At 53.8% G+C, this 15,012-nt stretch overlaps 1 protein-coding gene across 1 annotated transcript; it reads left to right on the plus strand.

The window, feature by feature from the left end:
• Positions 1-1,877: 1,877 nt before the first annotated feature.
• IL10RA (interleukin 10 receptor subunit alpha) lies at positions 1,878-14,239 on the plus strand. Its single transcript, XM_055305409.1, has 7 exons — positions 1,878-2,002; positions 4,106-4,226; positions 4,804-4,988; positions 5,881-6,050; positions 6,666-6,813; positions 8,186-8,307; positions 11,571-14,239. The coding sequence occupies exons 1-7, from the start codon at positions 1,936-1,938 to the stop codon at positions 12,474-12,476; spliced, it is 1,719 nt and encodes a 572-aa protein (XP_055161384.1). The 5' UTR covers positions 1,878-1,935; the 3' UTR covers positions 12,477-14,239.
• Positions 14,240-15,012: the final 773 nt, after the last annotated feature.

Here is a 15,012-nt window from a genome sequence, read left to right on the forward strand (position 1 = left end):
CTCTGTTTAGGGACGCCTGAGTGGCTCAGCAGTTGAGTGTCTGCCTTTTGCTCAGAGCCTGATCCTAGGATCTGGGATCGAGTCCCACATTGGGCTCCCTGTGAGGAGCCTGTTTCTTCCTCTGCTGTCTCTCTCTCTCTCTCTCTCTCTCTCTCTCTCTCTCTCTCTGTGTGTGTGTCTCTTATGATTAAATAAATAAATCTTTTAAAAAAATAAAGTCTCGGGGATCCCTGGGTGGCTCAGTGGTTTAGCAACTGCCTTTGGCCCAGGGCACGATCCTGGAGTCCAGGGATCGAGTCCCACGTCGGGCTCCCGGCATGGAGCCTGCTTCTCCCTCTGCCTGTGTCTCTGCCTCTCTCTTTCTCTCTCTCTGTCTATCATGAATGAATAAACTCTTTTAAAAAAAATAAAGTCTCTACCTTCTGTCTCTAGATAAATTGTAAATGACTTGGGAGAAGGGACCTTGTTCTGGTCACCATTTTATCCTCAGCTTTAATACCGTATGTGGCCCAAACTGAGTATACAGATAATGTTTGCCATAGGAGTGAATTAAGAAATCTGATCCTCTGTCAAAATGGCAATGGGGTAAGACTTTTAGACTCTTATTAACTCAACAAGAACAAAAAGAAAGTAAAGGCAAGTTCAACAAGTAACTGCACAATGTCCTCCTCCTTTGAAAGGTCAGTGGGAACTGAAAAGTCATTTCAAAAGGCAGCCACACCCCTGGGGTCATGCCTGGATACTTCTGAGCAACTGGCCACACTCTTCATCTTTCACTTGAGCAACAGAGAGTGCAGGAAACATTCAAACACTAAAAACCCTGGAACTCTTTCCCCTAGCCAATCTGAGGGTGTGGCAACAAGAGCTGTCTCCTTAGGGTGGCTCCAGAGACTGGGTCCTGTGTCTTGTTGGCCTGCGTATACCACTCTCCACTATCCACAGAGCTGGAGCATCCCTGACCTTCACTAATCATCTTCAAGAAGTGAGGTCTTCCTAGTTCTTAAGTAGACCCTCGGACCCCGATAGGGCCCCCTCCTCAATACTTGCACATATTTTGAAGCAGGTGTCACCACGCAACGAAAGTGAGGCGGACGGACAAAGTGTGTCTCCCGCGTTCTCACACCTTCCGCGCACCTGGAGTGAAATCTCAGATGAGTCGAGTAATAGCGAAGCATGAGTAACCCATGGTGTGCTACCCAGTTCTCTAAGAATGCTAGCACCCCGCAGGGGAGGGGGGGAAGCTCTAAACGTGAGAGTTCAGGCAGGCGAGGGGAAAGCAAAAGGAGCTAAGGGAGGTTCTGGGCACCCCTCCAAAACTATGAAGTCGGGCAGGGGACTGCCTGTTTTACCGCTGGTTTGGCTCAGAGCTCCGCATCAAGGCACCACCGGTCAGGCAGGCAGGTGCCCCCGCCACGCTCCCTGAGCGCCTGGGACCATCGCCTTCCCCATCCCCGGGGCAAGAGGCGGGCCTCGGCCACCGCTCCCAGCCCGACGCTATTCTGCCGGCGCGATCAGCTCTGACACCCTCACCCCCCCTTCCGCACCACCGCCCCCCCCCCCCGCCCCATCCAGGCTGCGCGATCGCGAGGGGGGGGGCTCTTGGAGGCCTGGAGGGGAAGTTGGCCCGAGCCCTGCCCCCGCCCCGGGACAGCCCGGCGCCCGCGCAACCCCGGCAGCCTCCTCCCCTCCCGCGGGGGCGGACCCGGAGGCGCTGCGGGCGGCGGACCCCACACCCGCATCCGGACGCGCGGCCTCGGGGGCGGGGCTTCCCGGGGCCCCTCCCCTTCCCTCTGACGTCAGCCCTCGGGGCGCGGGCTGCACCTCCGGCGGGTCCCGGCTCGCAGAGGCAGAGCCGCGGGGCGGCGGCTGGAGGCGCGCGGACTGGCTCTCGCTCCGGCTCCGGCTCCGGCCCCCGAAGGATGCGGCGCGCCCAGGATGCTGCCGCGCCTGCTCGTGTCGCTGGCGACGCTCCTCTGCCTGTGCCCGGGCCCGGGTGCGCACGGTAAGGATCGCGGCCCCCGCGCCCCCCGCGCCCCCCGCGCCCCCGCGTCCCCCCCCCCCCCGCTCCCTCCGCGCCTCCCGCGCCCCGCGGCCCCCCCCCCCCCGGCGGGGCTGCGTCCGCACCCGCCTCCCACCCCCAGCGCCCCTCCGTTCAAGTTCTGCGTTCCTGGAGGCCCGTCCGGCTGTCCCCCCGGGGGGACGGGGCGGGGGACGGGGTTCGTCGTCTACGCTCTCTCGGGAGCTCCGAGGTTCCGGCAAGCCCGGCTCTCAGGCTCCCCCCTTGGATGTGGGAGAGCACGAAGTTGACGGGGCGGGCTGGTGGTGGACGGAGAAGTTAAAGGACACCCACTCCCCAGTCTGTCTTCCATACACTTTCGGGCGATTCAGAAACTAGTAGTCCTGGCCTTTTTTGCTGTTGTTCTAGCTCAACTGGTACGAATGCTTTGCCCTCCGGGGAATAAGACCTTGCTTGATCCCTCACCTGGCTCCACCTTCCCTTAGCCCTCCACTTAATGCTTCCCCTGCCGTCCTCCCCCTCCCGCTCCCCCCCTACCCCGCATCCCAGGTCTTGCCCCCTACTATCACCTGTCGCTCCATCTGATCATCCCTGCTCCTTCTTTAGCTCCTAATGTACTCCCACTGCCACCTGTCTCGCTCTCCCTCCTACCCCACAGCTCAGCCTTCTAACCCAGCCAGCCACCCTGGGAAGCTGCTGCAAGGTAGAGGAGTAAAGCCTGGAGAGAGAATGAAAGGGCAGGGAGGTGGAAGCCCGAGTGTGGAGCCAGGGAGAGCACGGACTGAAACGGCAGTCTCCGCCAAAATACAAAGTCTGCCATTCACATGATCGAGAGTCAAGTCGGGGACATGTAGCCCCAATACCACAAAGACCCGCTGCATTTCTCACTTTCCATCTAACATTTTGAAATCGAAACACAGCCTTGGGGATCAAAGATATCGTAAGAAAGAAAGCAAGGGACATCGGAGATAAACTTTCTAAGTGCAAATGACAATTCTAGAGGAAGCATTACTAGAGAGATGGTGAGAAGTTACAGAACAAAGGAAGCCCCTGCGAGTGGCTGGCAGATGGAGAGACATTGGGGATGGAGGAGGAGAAAAGAGGAACCAACTGGCTATTGACCTTGACCTACCTCATTGCACTTGATTGGCAAGACTCTTAGAGGGGGCATATTTATTACATTCTAATGAATGAGAGGTTCAGTGAGGTTCAGTCGTTTCTCCGTCACACTGGCAAGTGTTAGTTTGAGGCTCTAGAAGTTAGTGTCCCATGGTGAATGGCGTGGGGGGGCCGGAGATGGAGTTGGGCAGTGGTATTTAATATCTCACCGTGGAGCTAAGTGGGCTGGCTCTGTGTGGAGATGTTGTCAGTACAGTCTAAAACCAGACCTGCTTCATTCTGTCTGTCCTCACCCAGCCTAAAGTCATCCTAGACTTGGGGGAAATGGACAAGCACTGGCCTTGGGGTTGCCCAGGAGACCTGTGAAGGGAAACAGGCAGCTGCCAGCAAGCAGGCTCCCTGTATACCCCCCAAGAATTCCAGGCCTTGGACTGGAACCAGGTCTGGGGCTGGGGGCAGGCCTTGCGCTGAGGCTGGAACAGGGACAGGGATTGGGGAGAGCCAGGGACTCGATCACCTGAGATGAGGGCTCATTGCAGACAGATATACCTTAACCCTCAGCCTGTGCCTTCTCTCTGGAGATACATCAGACTCAGCTTGGCTCTTCTCGACCACCACTTCTGCTTCTGATCACAGACAGCACAGGATAGCGCTAAGGGTACAACACTAGTTCTGGAATCAGACGTGTGAATTCACCTGCCCCTTCCTACCTCCATTGGCCTTGGGCAAGTCACTCAACCTTTTGGAGCCTCCGTTTCTTCTCTAGTAAAATTGGGGTGGTAAATGCCTGCCCTGTAGAGCTGGTTGAGAGAATTAAGTGAAACAACATATGTAAAGTACTTGGCAGAGGGCCCAGAGTAAATTTCTTAATAAATGGAAGCTGCTAGGATGATTACCACCCTTGCCATGATCATTGTCATCCCTGAGGATGGGCTCTGCGAGCTCTGATATTGACACTCTTCTCCCCAGGGACAGAACTGCCCAGCCCTTCATCTGTGTGGTTCGAAGCAGAATTTTTCTCCCACATCCTCCACTGGACTCCCATCCCGAAACCATCCAACAGCACCTACTATGAAGTAGAGCTTCTGAGGTATGGAAAAGGGAGGATGGAGAAAGGGGATGGTAGGTGTGGGAGGGGGAGACGCATCTCCTTCCTTGGCACGGGAGGACATATCTGTCTTGTTATTGGAGTACCCCGGGAAGACCGTGGCATATATCCATCGGTTGACAAGTACAGATTGAGTCCCTTATGTGTTGAGCAGTGTGCAGGGAGTTCTGTGATGAGAAAGCCAAGGTATTGCCTTTACCCTCAAGGTTTTTCCATCTTACTGGAAAAACAGGAAATGTGTCCATAATATAATTGGAAAACAAGAAAGCCCTAACGGAGTGCAAATGTGATTGGAGAAAAAAGTCAGGCTGTATTGCAGTAGGTAGCAAGTCTTCCTGGAGGAGTTGGAGATCTGTTAGATATTGCAATTTAAGAGAAATTGGTACATGGTCCCAGAACCAAAAGAGATCCTCTTGCAGTTAGATGCCCAGGACCAAAGAAGATACCTACAGGCTGTGGTGTCATGGGAGCCCTCTCCATCAGCCCCTTGCTTTCCTCTTAATGGAGGTAAGTTTGAACACAAGTTCCTCTACCGATGCCTATCCTGATATCTCCCCAGGTATGGGTTAGAACCCTGGAAGCGCATCCCCAGCTGTAACCAGACTCAGGTGCTGTTCTGTGATCTCACTATGGTGACCCTGGACCTGTACCACAATAATGGCTACCGAGCCAAAGTCCGCGCAGTAGATGGAAACCAGTCCTCCAACTGGACATTAACCAACACCCGCTTCTCCATGGATGAAGGTGCTTTCTTGCCCTGGGCCTACAAGATGGTTTTGGGGGGTCCCTTCCTGCCAGGAACTCTAGTCTAGAATGTGACTCTGTTCCCGTAGCTCGCCATCCAGCCGGGCTTCCTGGCCAAGGAGCTAGTTGTCCAAACAACTAGTGAGGACTTTTGAGAAGACTTAGATGAAAATAGCCAAGTTATTCAAGATTTAAAAGGGAACTGGAGTTGTTTATCCTATAGAAGAGGAGTCTTGGGGTGAGTCAGAGCAGCTGGATGAGAAGGGCCAGACCTGTGTACTTGTAGGCTTCTAGAAGAGGAAGTGAATCCATAAGCTCTCAGCATAGGGCTGCAAACAGTAGGCAGAACTGGATCCAGTCCTCGGCCCCCGAGGGCCAAACTCCCAGTGATGAGGGTGTGAGGCTTTGAAGTGAGGCAATGCTGCTGAAGAAAGGTTGGGGGTCTGTCTTGGCAGAGGGAAGTGAAAGGGGTAAACTCCAAACCTGATGGGATTTTTCTATTCCACAAATTGGAATTGACCATGCTCGACATGTGATGAGCCTGCTCTGCAAAGTTCAGAGTCAGAACCAATGGTCTTTGAAGTCATTGGCTCCCAAATGCCTGTCCACAGGCCAGGGCTCAGCTGGTTACAGAAACATTACCTGGGGACTGTGTTTAAAATAAATGTATCCAGGCACCAGCTTTAAACATTCAGATTCACTGCGTCTTGAGTGGACCTGGGGTATGTGTATTTGTCAGGTACTCCCCGGGAAGTCCTTATGTTTGGCTAGGTTGGAAACAGGTGGCCCAGGTTTTAGGGTGGGTAAGCTTGACTCTACAGAGGCTGGACATGGGTGGGGCACCCAGGCTCTCCCCAGCCTGCAGGCCTCATGATTTTGCCTCCCTACTCAGTGAATCTGACGGTTGGCAGCGTGAAGCTGGAGGTGGAGAACGGCATCATCCTCGGGAAGATCCAGCCCCCCAGGCCCAGGATAGCCCCTACAGGAGACACTTACGAAAGCATCTTCCAGCACTTCCGCGAGTATAAGATTGAGATTCGCAAGGTGCCAGGGAACTACACGGTATGTGCTTCCCCAGGGCCACAGGACAAGTGTATTAGTAAGGAATGCAGCGGGCTCTGTGGGCCTCCCTGTCGCTTGGGCACCCTTTGTGCATCCCCTGGGGAACTTGGCTGGCTGAATGGGGGGGAAGGCATGGGGCAGGGGAGGGAATTGAGATGACCTCCACCTTCAAAGTGATGCTCCTGCCAGGTGACAGGAAGACAATGCCTACTAGTGTCAGGCACCATACAAGATACTTCGTAGCTATTATTCTGGATCCCCTTGCAGGTAGATATTTTATTCCATTTTATCAATGGGGAAATGAGGCTCCAAGAGGCCGCGTAGTTGCCCACGGACATCCCCATAAGTGGGAGATCTAGAATCTGCCAGACCCATCCTCTTCCCACCATTTGATTCCAGCCCCTTCTAGAAAGGTCCTCAGCATCTATAGAAATGTTCCTTTCCTCTTTTAGTATGAAATAAGTCATGTTAATCACAGAGATATCTTGATCTGTATTGATAATACCGGGTTTGTTATGTTAGAGAAACATCTCCGATGGCTCCCCCGCTCTCAGCTTCCATGGTCCGTGAATCAAGGGCATTTTGTTTATTGCTCTGTTGTTTTTGTTGTTTCAGTTTACAAAAACAGTAAAACATGAAAACTTTAGCCTCTCACCCCCTGGAAAACTGGGAAATTTCTGTGTCAAGGTGAAGCCATCTGTGAGCTCTCGAATGAACAATGGGATATGGTCGAAGGAGGAGTGCATCGTGCTCACTTATCAGTGTGAGTCTGCGGTCAGGGCTGCTGCCTGGGGGGCGGGGGTCTCACACAATCTGCAAAGCATTGGTTGAGGGCTGCCAATGCCCTGGGCACTCCCCCGCACAGCCATATGAGAAAGCTCCCATTGTCTCCATTTTAGAGACACGGGAACTGAGGCTCTATGGGTATAAACAGCTTTCTAGGGCATGGTGGCAGAGCCAGGTCCCTTGATCCTACCGGTGTTCCACTTGAACACAGCTGTGAGAACAAGAACCCCCCCCCCACCCCAGCCCCACGCTGTCAGCTGTGGTAGTTCCTGTTTGTTAAATTCCTCCTTGTTCTTTCTTAAAGCTGGACATGGAGGGTCTTCTCCTTATCCTGCCTCCCTATCAGAACCCAGCTGACCCTGTCACAGCTGCTAAGGCCAGGCTCTCCGCAGGTGCCAGGGAGAGGAGGGAAGAGAGAGGACCTGGGATATGAAGGCCGTGGTCCTGTCCACGAGAATCTCCCAGTCTGGCTGGGGGGATAGGGGGTGCTCAGAGGAAGCTATAAACAGCAGTTCCAGGCATGACTTGTCCAGCTCCTAACTGGTCATGCCAGTCCAGTGTGGGCAAAGTCCAGCAAAGACCACAGTGACTCCCTACATTTCTACGGTCCATCTCAGTTCATGAAGGGCAGTCTGAAGCTCATGGTCATTTAGCCTCACTCTCATTTAAGCACAGGTAAAGCACCCCCCTGTGTCAGGCGGCCTTAAGAGCTTTTTCAGCATTCACTCACTGGTAGAAGAAATAGTTTTGTGTGCAGGTCTGGCATCAGATCTCAGCTTTGCCACTTACAAGGTATGTGACCTTGGCTGAGTTACTTAAACTCTCTGGGCCCCAGGATCCTAATCCGTAGAAGGATGATAATAGCATCCACCTCCTGAGGTTATAAGGAGTAGATAACATAAGGACCTGCTACATGATCAGTGCTGTGTACTTTGCAACCACGTGGGAGGCACTATTATTTTTCCCATTTTATAGCTGGGGAAACTGAGGCTCAGAGAGGCTGAGTAATTCATCCACACCCTCACAGCTAGTACTCGGTGGAGCTGGGATTTAAGCCCAGGTCTGGCTGCCCCCACAGCCTCCACTCTTACCTGCTGTATCATCCTGCCCTGCTGTTCCTCAGGCTGTGGTGCGAATTGTGTGCAGAGCTGGAAGCAGAGTCCCTGTGTCTAGAGGGGATCCCTGCAGGATGGGTTGGAAGGTCAGGCCAGGATTTCTAAGGATCACTGGGCCTTATGGCCCAAAGGAAGCCTGGCAGGTCACATGGGCCACTGACTCTGGGCTGCCAGGAGCCACCCCTCCACATCTCCCAGGTGCCAGGCCACAAACACATCTCTCTTGGCCTACAGATTTCACCGTGACCAACCTCAGCATCTTCTTCACCTTCGTCCTGCTGCTGTGCGGAGCTCTGGCCTACTGCCTGGCCCTCCATCTGTACGTGTGGCACCGGAGGAAGCTGCCCCCTGTCCTGGTAAGTCTCATGGGGAGGCCCCACCCTTCCCAGCCGTACCAGGATGCCAGGACACAGGGGGCTCCCTCCCAGGCAATCCCTTCCCTCAGCCCTGACATTATGAGGCACTTTCACCAAGGACCATGAGGACAGAGGGGGAGCTTAGATGCAAAGCCAAGTGCTGAGAACATTCCCTTCCTGGGGCCCTGATAAGACACATAACGAGTAGTCTTAACCCTCCATATGCCATTTTGTCCCTATTTACTAATAAAAGACCCTGGGCCAGCCCCTCTGCATTAGTACCTCTGGGTGGGGGGCTGCTTATTATCCTCAGTTTACAAGGTGCTTATTATCCTCCATGAGGCATGGGGCGATTGTTACATGCACCAGCCCGAGAGCCAGGAAGTCAGGACAAGCCCAGCCCTTCCCACCCCTACCAGCTGGTGATGACCAGTGCTCCGGAAGAGGAAGAATAGAAAGCTGGAAGCCCCAGCCTAGGGCTGCTGCCAAGCTGGCATTACTGCGGGGAGGACGGAGGACGGGTGGTGGAGGTGGCCAGGGTCTCCGCCCCCCTCCCAGACTATTTCCTCTTGCTGCAGGGAGCCTTGTGCTAAGCCAGCCCCCAGCATTCCCAAACTTCCGCCTGTCCCGCCAGGGCTTCAGGCCACTCCACAGGCTGCAGCCACATCCCCACAGCTGCCATCACTGCGATGGGAAGCACCGGCTCCATCAGGGAGGCAGGGGCCCCAGGAAAGGCCCCAGGATTTCTAGGAAAAATAAGGAGACAAAGACCTCCTGGATGTATTTTGAGTTAGCACTCTAGGAAGAGGGGAGGTGGGGAGAGCTGCCTGGCCTAATTAGGGTCTTGGTCCAGGCAGCAAAGGACTGTGTTCCTAGCTCCAGGACCCTGGGTAGAGCGGTATGACGAGGAGACTGGGGACTGCCAGCCCCTACAGCCTTATGGGATCAAAAAGTTCTTCCTTATGTCTAACTGAAGTACGTAACTCCTCATCCCTTCTCTGCACTCTGGGGAGAGTCAGTTCCACAAACATGTATATGTCAGCCCGTTTAACAAGTGCTTTGAGCCGATTCTACATGCAAGGCCTGGAGCCGGGATGGGGTGGCTGAGAGATGAGTGTGCATGGGCACTGCCCTCAGGGATGGATAACTAGAGAGCAGAGAGGTCGGGGAGGGGTGGTCCTGGTAACTGGAGCAGGGATTCCTAGTTGGGCATCAGGAAGAGCGTCTAGGAAGAGATCAATGAAGTGGCAGTCGGGCTACAGTTATTAAGCATATGCCAAATGTCGTCTGGGAAGAAGCAGATCCTTGTGACCCCTGGTCGTGAGGGGCTTGATACAGCCTGGTGGGGTGGCCAGCGTATAGAATCTGTTCATTCTAATGCGAACCAGGGAAATGGGCCCAGGTACAAAATGCCAAAGGAGAGGAGCAACCTCTGGGGTTTTGTTCCTTTGTGCCATTTGGATCCCCAAAGAGAGCTCTCCTTGAGAACGTTTTCCTCAAGACAGATGCAGCCCAGTCGCCTTCCTCTAATGACGGTGCCCGTTACTAACTTTACGAGTAACTTAGAGCACACGGAGCACTTTCACATTCATTTGCCTACTCCCTCTCGTGAGTTGTTTTGATCTGATCTTTGGACAAATGGGGATATCAAGTCAGGACAGTGGAGTACAAATCCCAGGTTTGTTCTTTGCTGCTGTGACTTGGTGCAAGCCATTTTACTTCTCCAAGGTTCAGTTCTCTCCTTAGAGATTGGAAAGTAAAATTCAATGCGCCAAATATTTACCAACTGCTTTCTGTGTACCAGGCGCTGTTCTAAGCACTTGCCGTGCGTTAACTATAACATGAGAAGCAGATACTGTCATTATTTCTATTTTATCGGTGAGGAACTAAAGCACCGAGAGGGCAAATAAAAACAATTCAGCTAAGGGGACATAGCTGATAAAAGGCAGAGGTGGGATTTGAACCATTGAGTCTGGCTCTTAGAAGCAGATATCCTTAATCACCAACCTGTGTGATGTTAGTAGGAACTCAACCCATAAGAATTGCATTAGAAAAAAAAAAAAAAGAATTGCATTAGAGTCAAAACTTACAAAGGAAATGAAGGCAGAAGTGCAACAGTGAGTCAGTAAGTCAGTCAACAAACCTTATGAGTGTCTCACATGTGCCAGCTCAGTTTAAGCTCCAGGAACTGAGTGGCAAACAAAACTAGACAGCTCCTGTCCTCAAGGAGCTTATATTCTGCTGGGTGTGGGGAGTAAGTGAGGCTATATAGCAGGTCGTGGTGGGAGGCAGAAAATAAATTTAAAGAGAATTTCAGGAACCAAGTGCTAGGAGGAAGTAAACAGGGTAATGCAGTGAGTGTCAGAGCACTGCTTTAACCAGGATGATCGGGAAGTCCTCTCTGGGGAGTAACATCTGAGCTGAGGCCTGAATGGTAAGGACGACACAGCCATATAAAGCACTGAGCCAAGAGTGTTTCCACCACAGGGCATAGCATGTGCAAAGGCCCTGAGAGCACTGAGCTGATGCATTCCAGAGCACAAAGAACCCCAGGGTGGCTGAGACAGAACAGCAAGGAGGAGAGGGATTAGGTGACCGTCGCTGGGACTCCCGGCAGTTCATGGGGAGCAGGTCCTCCCTGGCTGCTAGGTCTGTGCTTGTACCCCTGCCCCACATGGCAGCTGCTCAGGGAGTAGAGAACTTAATTTGGCGTCTCCCATGCAGCATTTTCAAAAAATGAAATGGACAAGCCAGGATAATGGCTGGACTGGGATAGGACAGGGTGGGATAGACTAGAACAGGAGTAGAACAGAATAGAGTCGTGGTATAGATCACGGTACACGAGTAGTAATGATTAGTATTTTGTAAAACTGCTTTCGGTTTACTGGCTATTTATATAGATTGCCATGTAACACAGTTCTTGTTCTGGATCACAGTCCAAAAAAGTTTGAAACACACTTGTAGCTCTATCTGGGTAAGTCTGGCTGACTCTTAGGTGTGGAAAGCCCTGCTGAAGGAGCTGAGAACATTCTCCGTTCCCCGCAGGCTCCCGTTCTGTCTGCCGTTCCATCTGGGCTGTAAGCATGCAGGCCTGAGCCAAACTGAGAATTGCGTTAAGAGGAAAGGTTGATTCTGAAATGAAACAAAAAGTCCCTCAGTTAGAGCAGAGCTTCCTTGAGCTCGCCTCCTGCCCCCCAGGGCCTCACCTCTACCATCAGAGGGGGTTCCTGCATGTATCCCTCACTCTGCCCTCTCCTCTCCAGATCTTCAAGAAGCCCCAGCCCTTCAGCTTCATCAGCCAGCTTCCCTGCCCTGAGCCCCAGGACACCATCCACCCCCTGGATGAAGAGGCCTTCCCCAAAGTGTCCTCAGAGCTGAAGAACTTGGAGCTGCATGGCAGCACGGACAGTGGCTTTGGCAGTGCCAAGCCATCACTGCAGAATGAAGAGCCCCAGTTCCTCCTCCCTGCCTCCCACCCCCAGGCTGAGGGGACCATGGGAAAGGGGCTGTCCCCGGAGCCAGGGAGCAGCTGCAGTGGTGGCAGCAGCAACAGCACGGACAGCGGGATCTGCTTGCAGGAGCCCAGCCTGAGTCCTAGCACTGGACCAAGCTGGGAGCAGGGTGGGGAACAGCCAGAGGACCAGGATGACAGTGGTATTGGCCTAGTCCCAAACTCCGAGGGGCAGCCTGGGCATGAGCGGAGTGACTCTGCCTTGGGCCACATTGATCCCCCTGGGCCTGAGGCACCTGGGGAAGAAGACCTCACCTTCCGGGGCTACCTGAAGCAGACCAGATGCACAGAGGAGAAAGCAGCCAAGACAGACTGCCTGGAGGAAGAGTCCTTCTCTCCGGATAGCCTTAGCCCCAAGTTCAGGACCTGCCTGGAGGCAGGCTGGCCTCCACCGGCCCTGGCCAAGGGCTATTTGAAACAGGACCCAGGAATGACTGTCACTCCCTCAGGGACCTCAACTGGACAGTGGAACCAGCCAATGGAGGAATGGTCACTCCTGGGCTTGACCAGCTGTGGTGACCTCAGAGCATCTGACTGGAGCTTGGCGCATGATCTTGCCCCTCTGGACTGGGTGGCAGGCCCCAGGGGTCTCCTGGGCAAATTTGACTCAAACCTGGCCACCCTGCCACTGATCTCCAGCCTCCACTCAAGCGAGTGACTCAAGCTGAGGGGCTGATTTGATTTCGGCCACGAGGGGCCCCAGGGGTCAGAAATGATGGCCAGTGTGGGCACTCCTGCAAGCCCAGTGGAGCCAGCCCAAGCCAGGCCCAGCAGGGCCAGCCAAGGTACCCAGGGCAGAAAGAGACAATCTTTCTAAACTGTCACAGGGTGTATGAGTGGCATTGGCTGGTTGTGCCAAGAGGGCTCCAAGGTCTCTGGCAGAGCCGGGAAGGGCAGGGTGGGGCTCTTCCTATACTCTGATGGATTATCTGCTCAGGGGAATCACAAGGTTTTCTGGAATTGTGCTGAGGCCCCAGCTGAAGTCAGTTCAGACCCAGGCCTCCCCCTTCGACCAGGCAAGTGCCAGGGCCTCCAGCAGGACAGAGGGCTGGGAGGGTTGGGGCTTGAGGGTTTCCCTGCAGGGGTCACTCCTTGGAGGACAAAGGAGAAAACAGAGACCACATTTGATCTCTGGGATGGTGTGAACTGGTCAGCCTGGGATGGTCACCTGGAGAAGCTTCCCAGCTGGCAGTCCTCCCAGGCAGGGAGCTTATCATGGAAGATCTTAAGATGCATCTCCCCTAGCCGGCCAGTCTGCCAACCACTGTTACAGAGCCAGAGGGGGATGTAGCCCCTGTGGCTGAGCCACTCACTACCTCCACCCTGTTGCCCCCAACATCTTGCTGACAGCACCAGAGAAACCATGGTTCTCTGTATTGGTCAAAAGTCTACCCTTCAGGTGGTCTCTGAGCTTGGGCACCAGCTCACCTGCCCCAGTGTAGGTTTTGGGACCTACACTTGTGTTTACTGCTAAAAATCCCGCTGAAGACCACCAGGACATGGCACTGGGCTCAGATCCCTGCTATCTAGGAGTCAGCTATGTGAGCATGGGCCAGCCACTTCTCAGGGGGCTTGTTATCCTCTGATAACACGGGTGGAATAATGACTTAATCTCCAGTGGCCTCCATGCCGGATGTTAACCCAGCTGGCATCAGGGGTGACGTCTGCAGCCCGGTTTGACCCTGGCTGGGGGGAAAGTGGACTGCGGAGCTCCTATCTGCACAAAGCCAGCTTCGTTCTCATGCTGAGGATGAGCAGATTTAACAGAACTCCGTGGTGTCAAGCTAAGACAACTCCCAGACCCTGGGCCCAGAAAGGGGACAGGTGTGGGTCCTGCCTCCCCACTCAGTTTGGATTCTATCTTCAAAGCCAGTTTACAGTCCATGGCAAGGAAGCTGGAAATGACAGGCCTGGGGTCTGCCCCCACACACACACCTGAGGGTCACCTCTCGGCCCTGCATTTTTCTGGGCATTCTGAGAAGAGACACTCTAGCTCAGGGAAACCACCCCCTACTCTCCCACCACACTCTCCCAAGAGGCTCCCACGTGCTAGTCTGATAATTGAACTCCCTCTGGAAACTTAGGCTCATGGGAAGATTTCTCAAGGTTCCCCAGGAAGGTTTATTTATTTATTTTGTTCACTTATTTATTGAAGCAGTGGCATGGTACAGTGCAAGAATTCTGGGTATTTCAAGAACCTGGAGGTTCTAGTTCTGACCCCTCTGTTTCTGGTGTTTCCTCATCTGTAAACTGAAGCAACTTGGCTTCTTGATCTGTAGAAAAGCATATACCTGACGTGCAGTTCCCAGGGATGCGAGGCCTTGCCGAGGCAGTGGATCCCCGTGTGCCTTGAATACAAAGCTCTTTGTAAGTCAGTGACGTATGTCTTTTTATCTTCAATAAATTGTCAGGACCTCAGGAGTCATGTGAAACCAGATTTCTGACAATGCGGTGGCTGGTGGAGGACTCAAGTTGTTGATCGTTGAGGTTGATAATAAGCTGTGTGATGTCACTTTAGCAGTAACGAAGACCGGGGGTGGCATCGCCGACAGGCTCGCGTACAGGTGCTCGCGCTAACGTGGAGTATGTGATGGGGCTGGACTGCAGCGAGAGGCGCTCTCCGAAGGCTGGGAAGGAGAGGTGTGACACAGGGTTTTGAGTGCAGAGTCTGACCAGCTGGAAAAGAGACCAGACCTCCCTGAGCCCCGCCACCTGCTCCCCTCGACGTGGAGCTGCGTCCCAGGGGCGCTTCTCATAAGTGCGGAAGCCATCTGTATGCGATTCTGAGAGCAGCCTGCTCTTTCCACGAAAAGCCACACTGTGGGTTTGAGTCTCTCCCCGAAGCTCAGCCCTGCAGATGGAGACTCAGGGCTCCCAGGGCCAGAGTCTCCAGCGCTTGGCCCTTTGTCCCATCCTGGATCCTCGAGGAGGTGAGTGGGGACACCTCATCCCCTTTCCTCTGCGTCATCTCCAACGATGCTTTCCCCCATTTCACTCTGAAGAAATAACCAGTTCTGGGGAACCGCCGATCCTATCATCTTCAGAGAACTTGACTAATACCCCACCATTTGGAACTGCTCAGACTTTTGCCCTGGAGGCGTCCCCGCCCTGGTGGCAAGAGATGTGGGGTCGGTCACTTTCTCCTGGAAGTGGGTGTTGGAGATGGCCTCTGCCCCCAGGAAGAGGCCCTTGAG

This window comes from Nyctereutes procyonoides, unplaced genomic scaffold (genome assembly GCF_905146905.1).
Source record: "Nyctereutes procyonoides isolate TBG_1078 unplaced genomic scaffold, NYPRO_anot_genome, whole genome shotgun sequence".
NCBI classification, from domain to species: domain Eukaryota; kingdom Metazoa; phylum Chordata; class Mammalia; order Carnivora; family Canidae; genus Nyctereutes; species Nyctereutes procyonoides.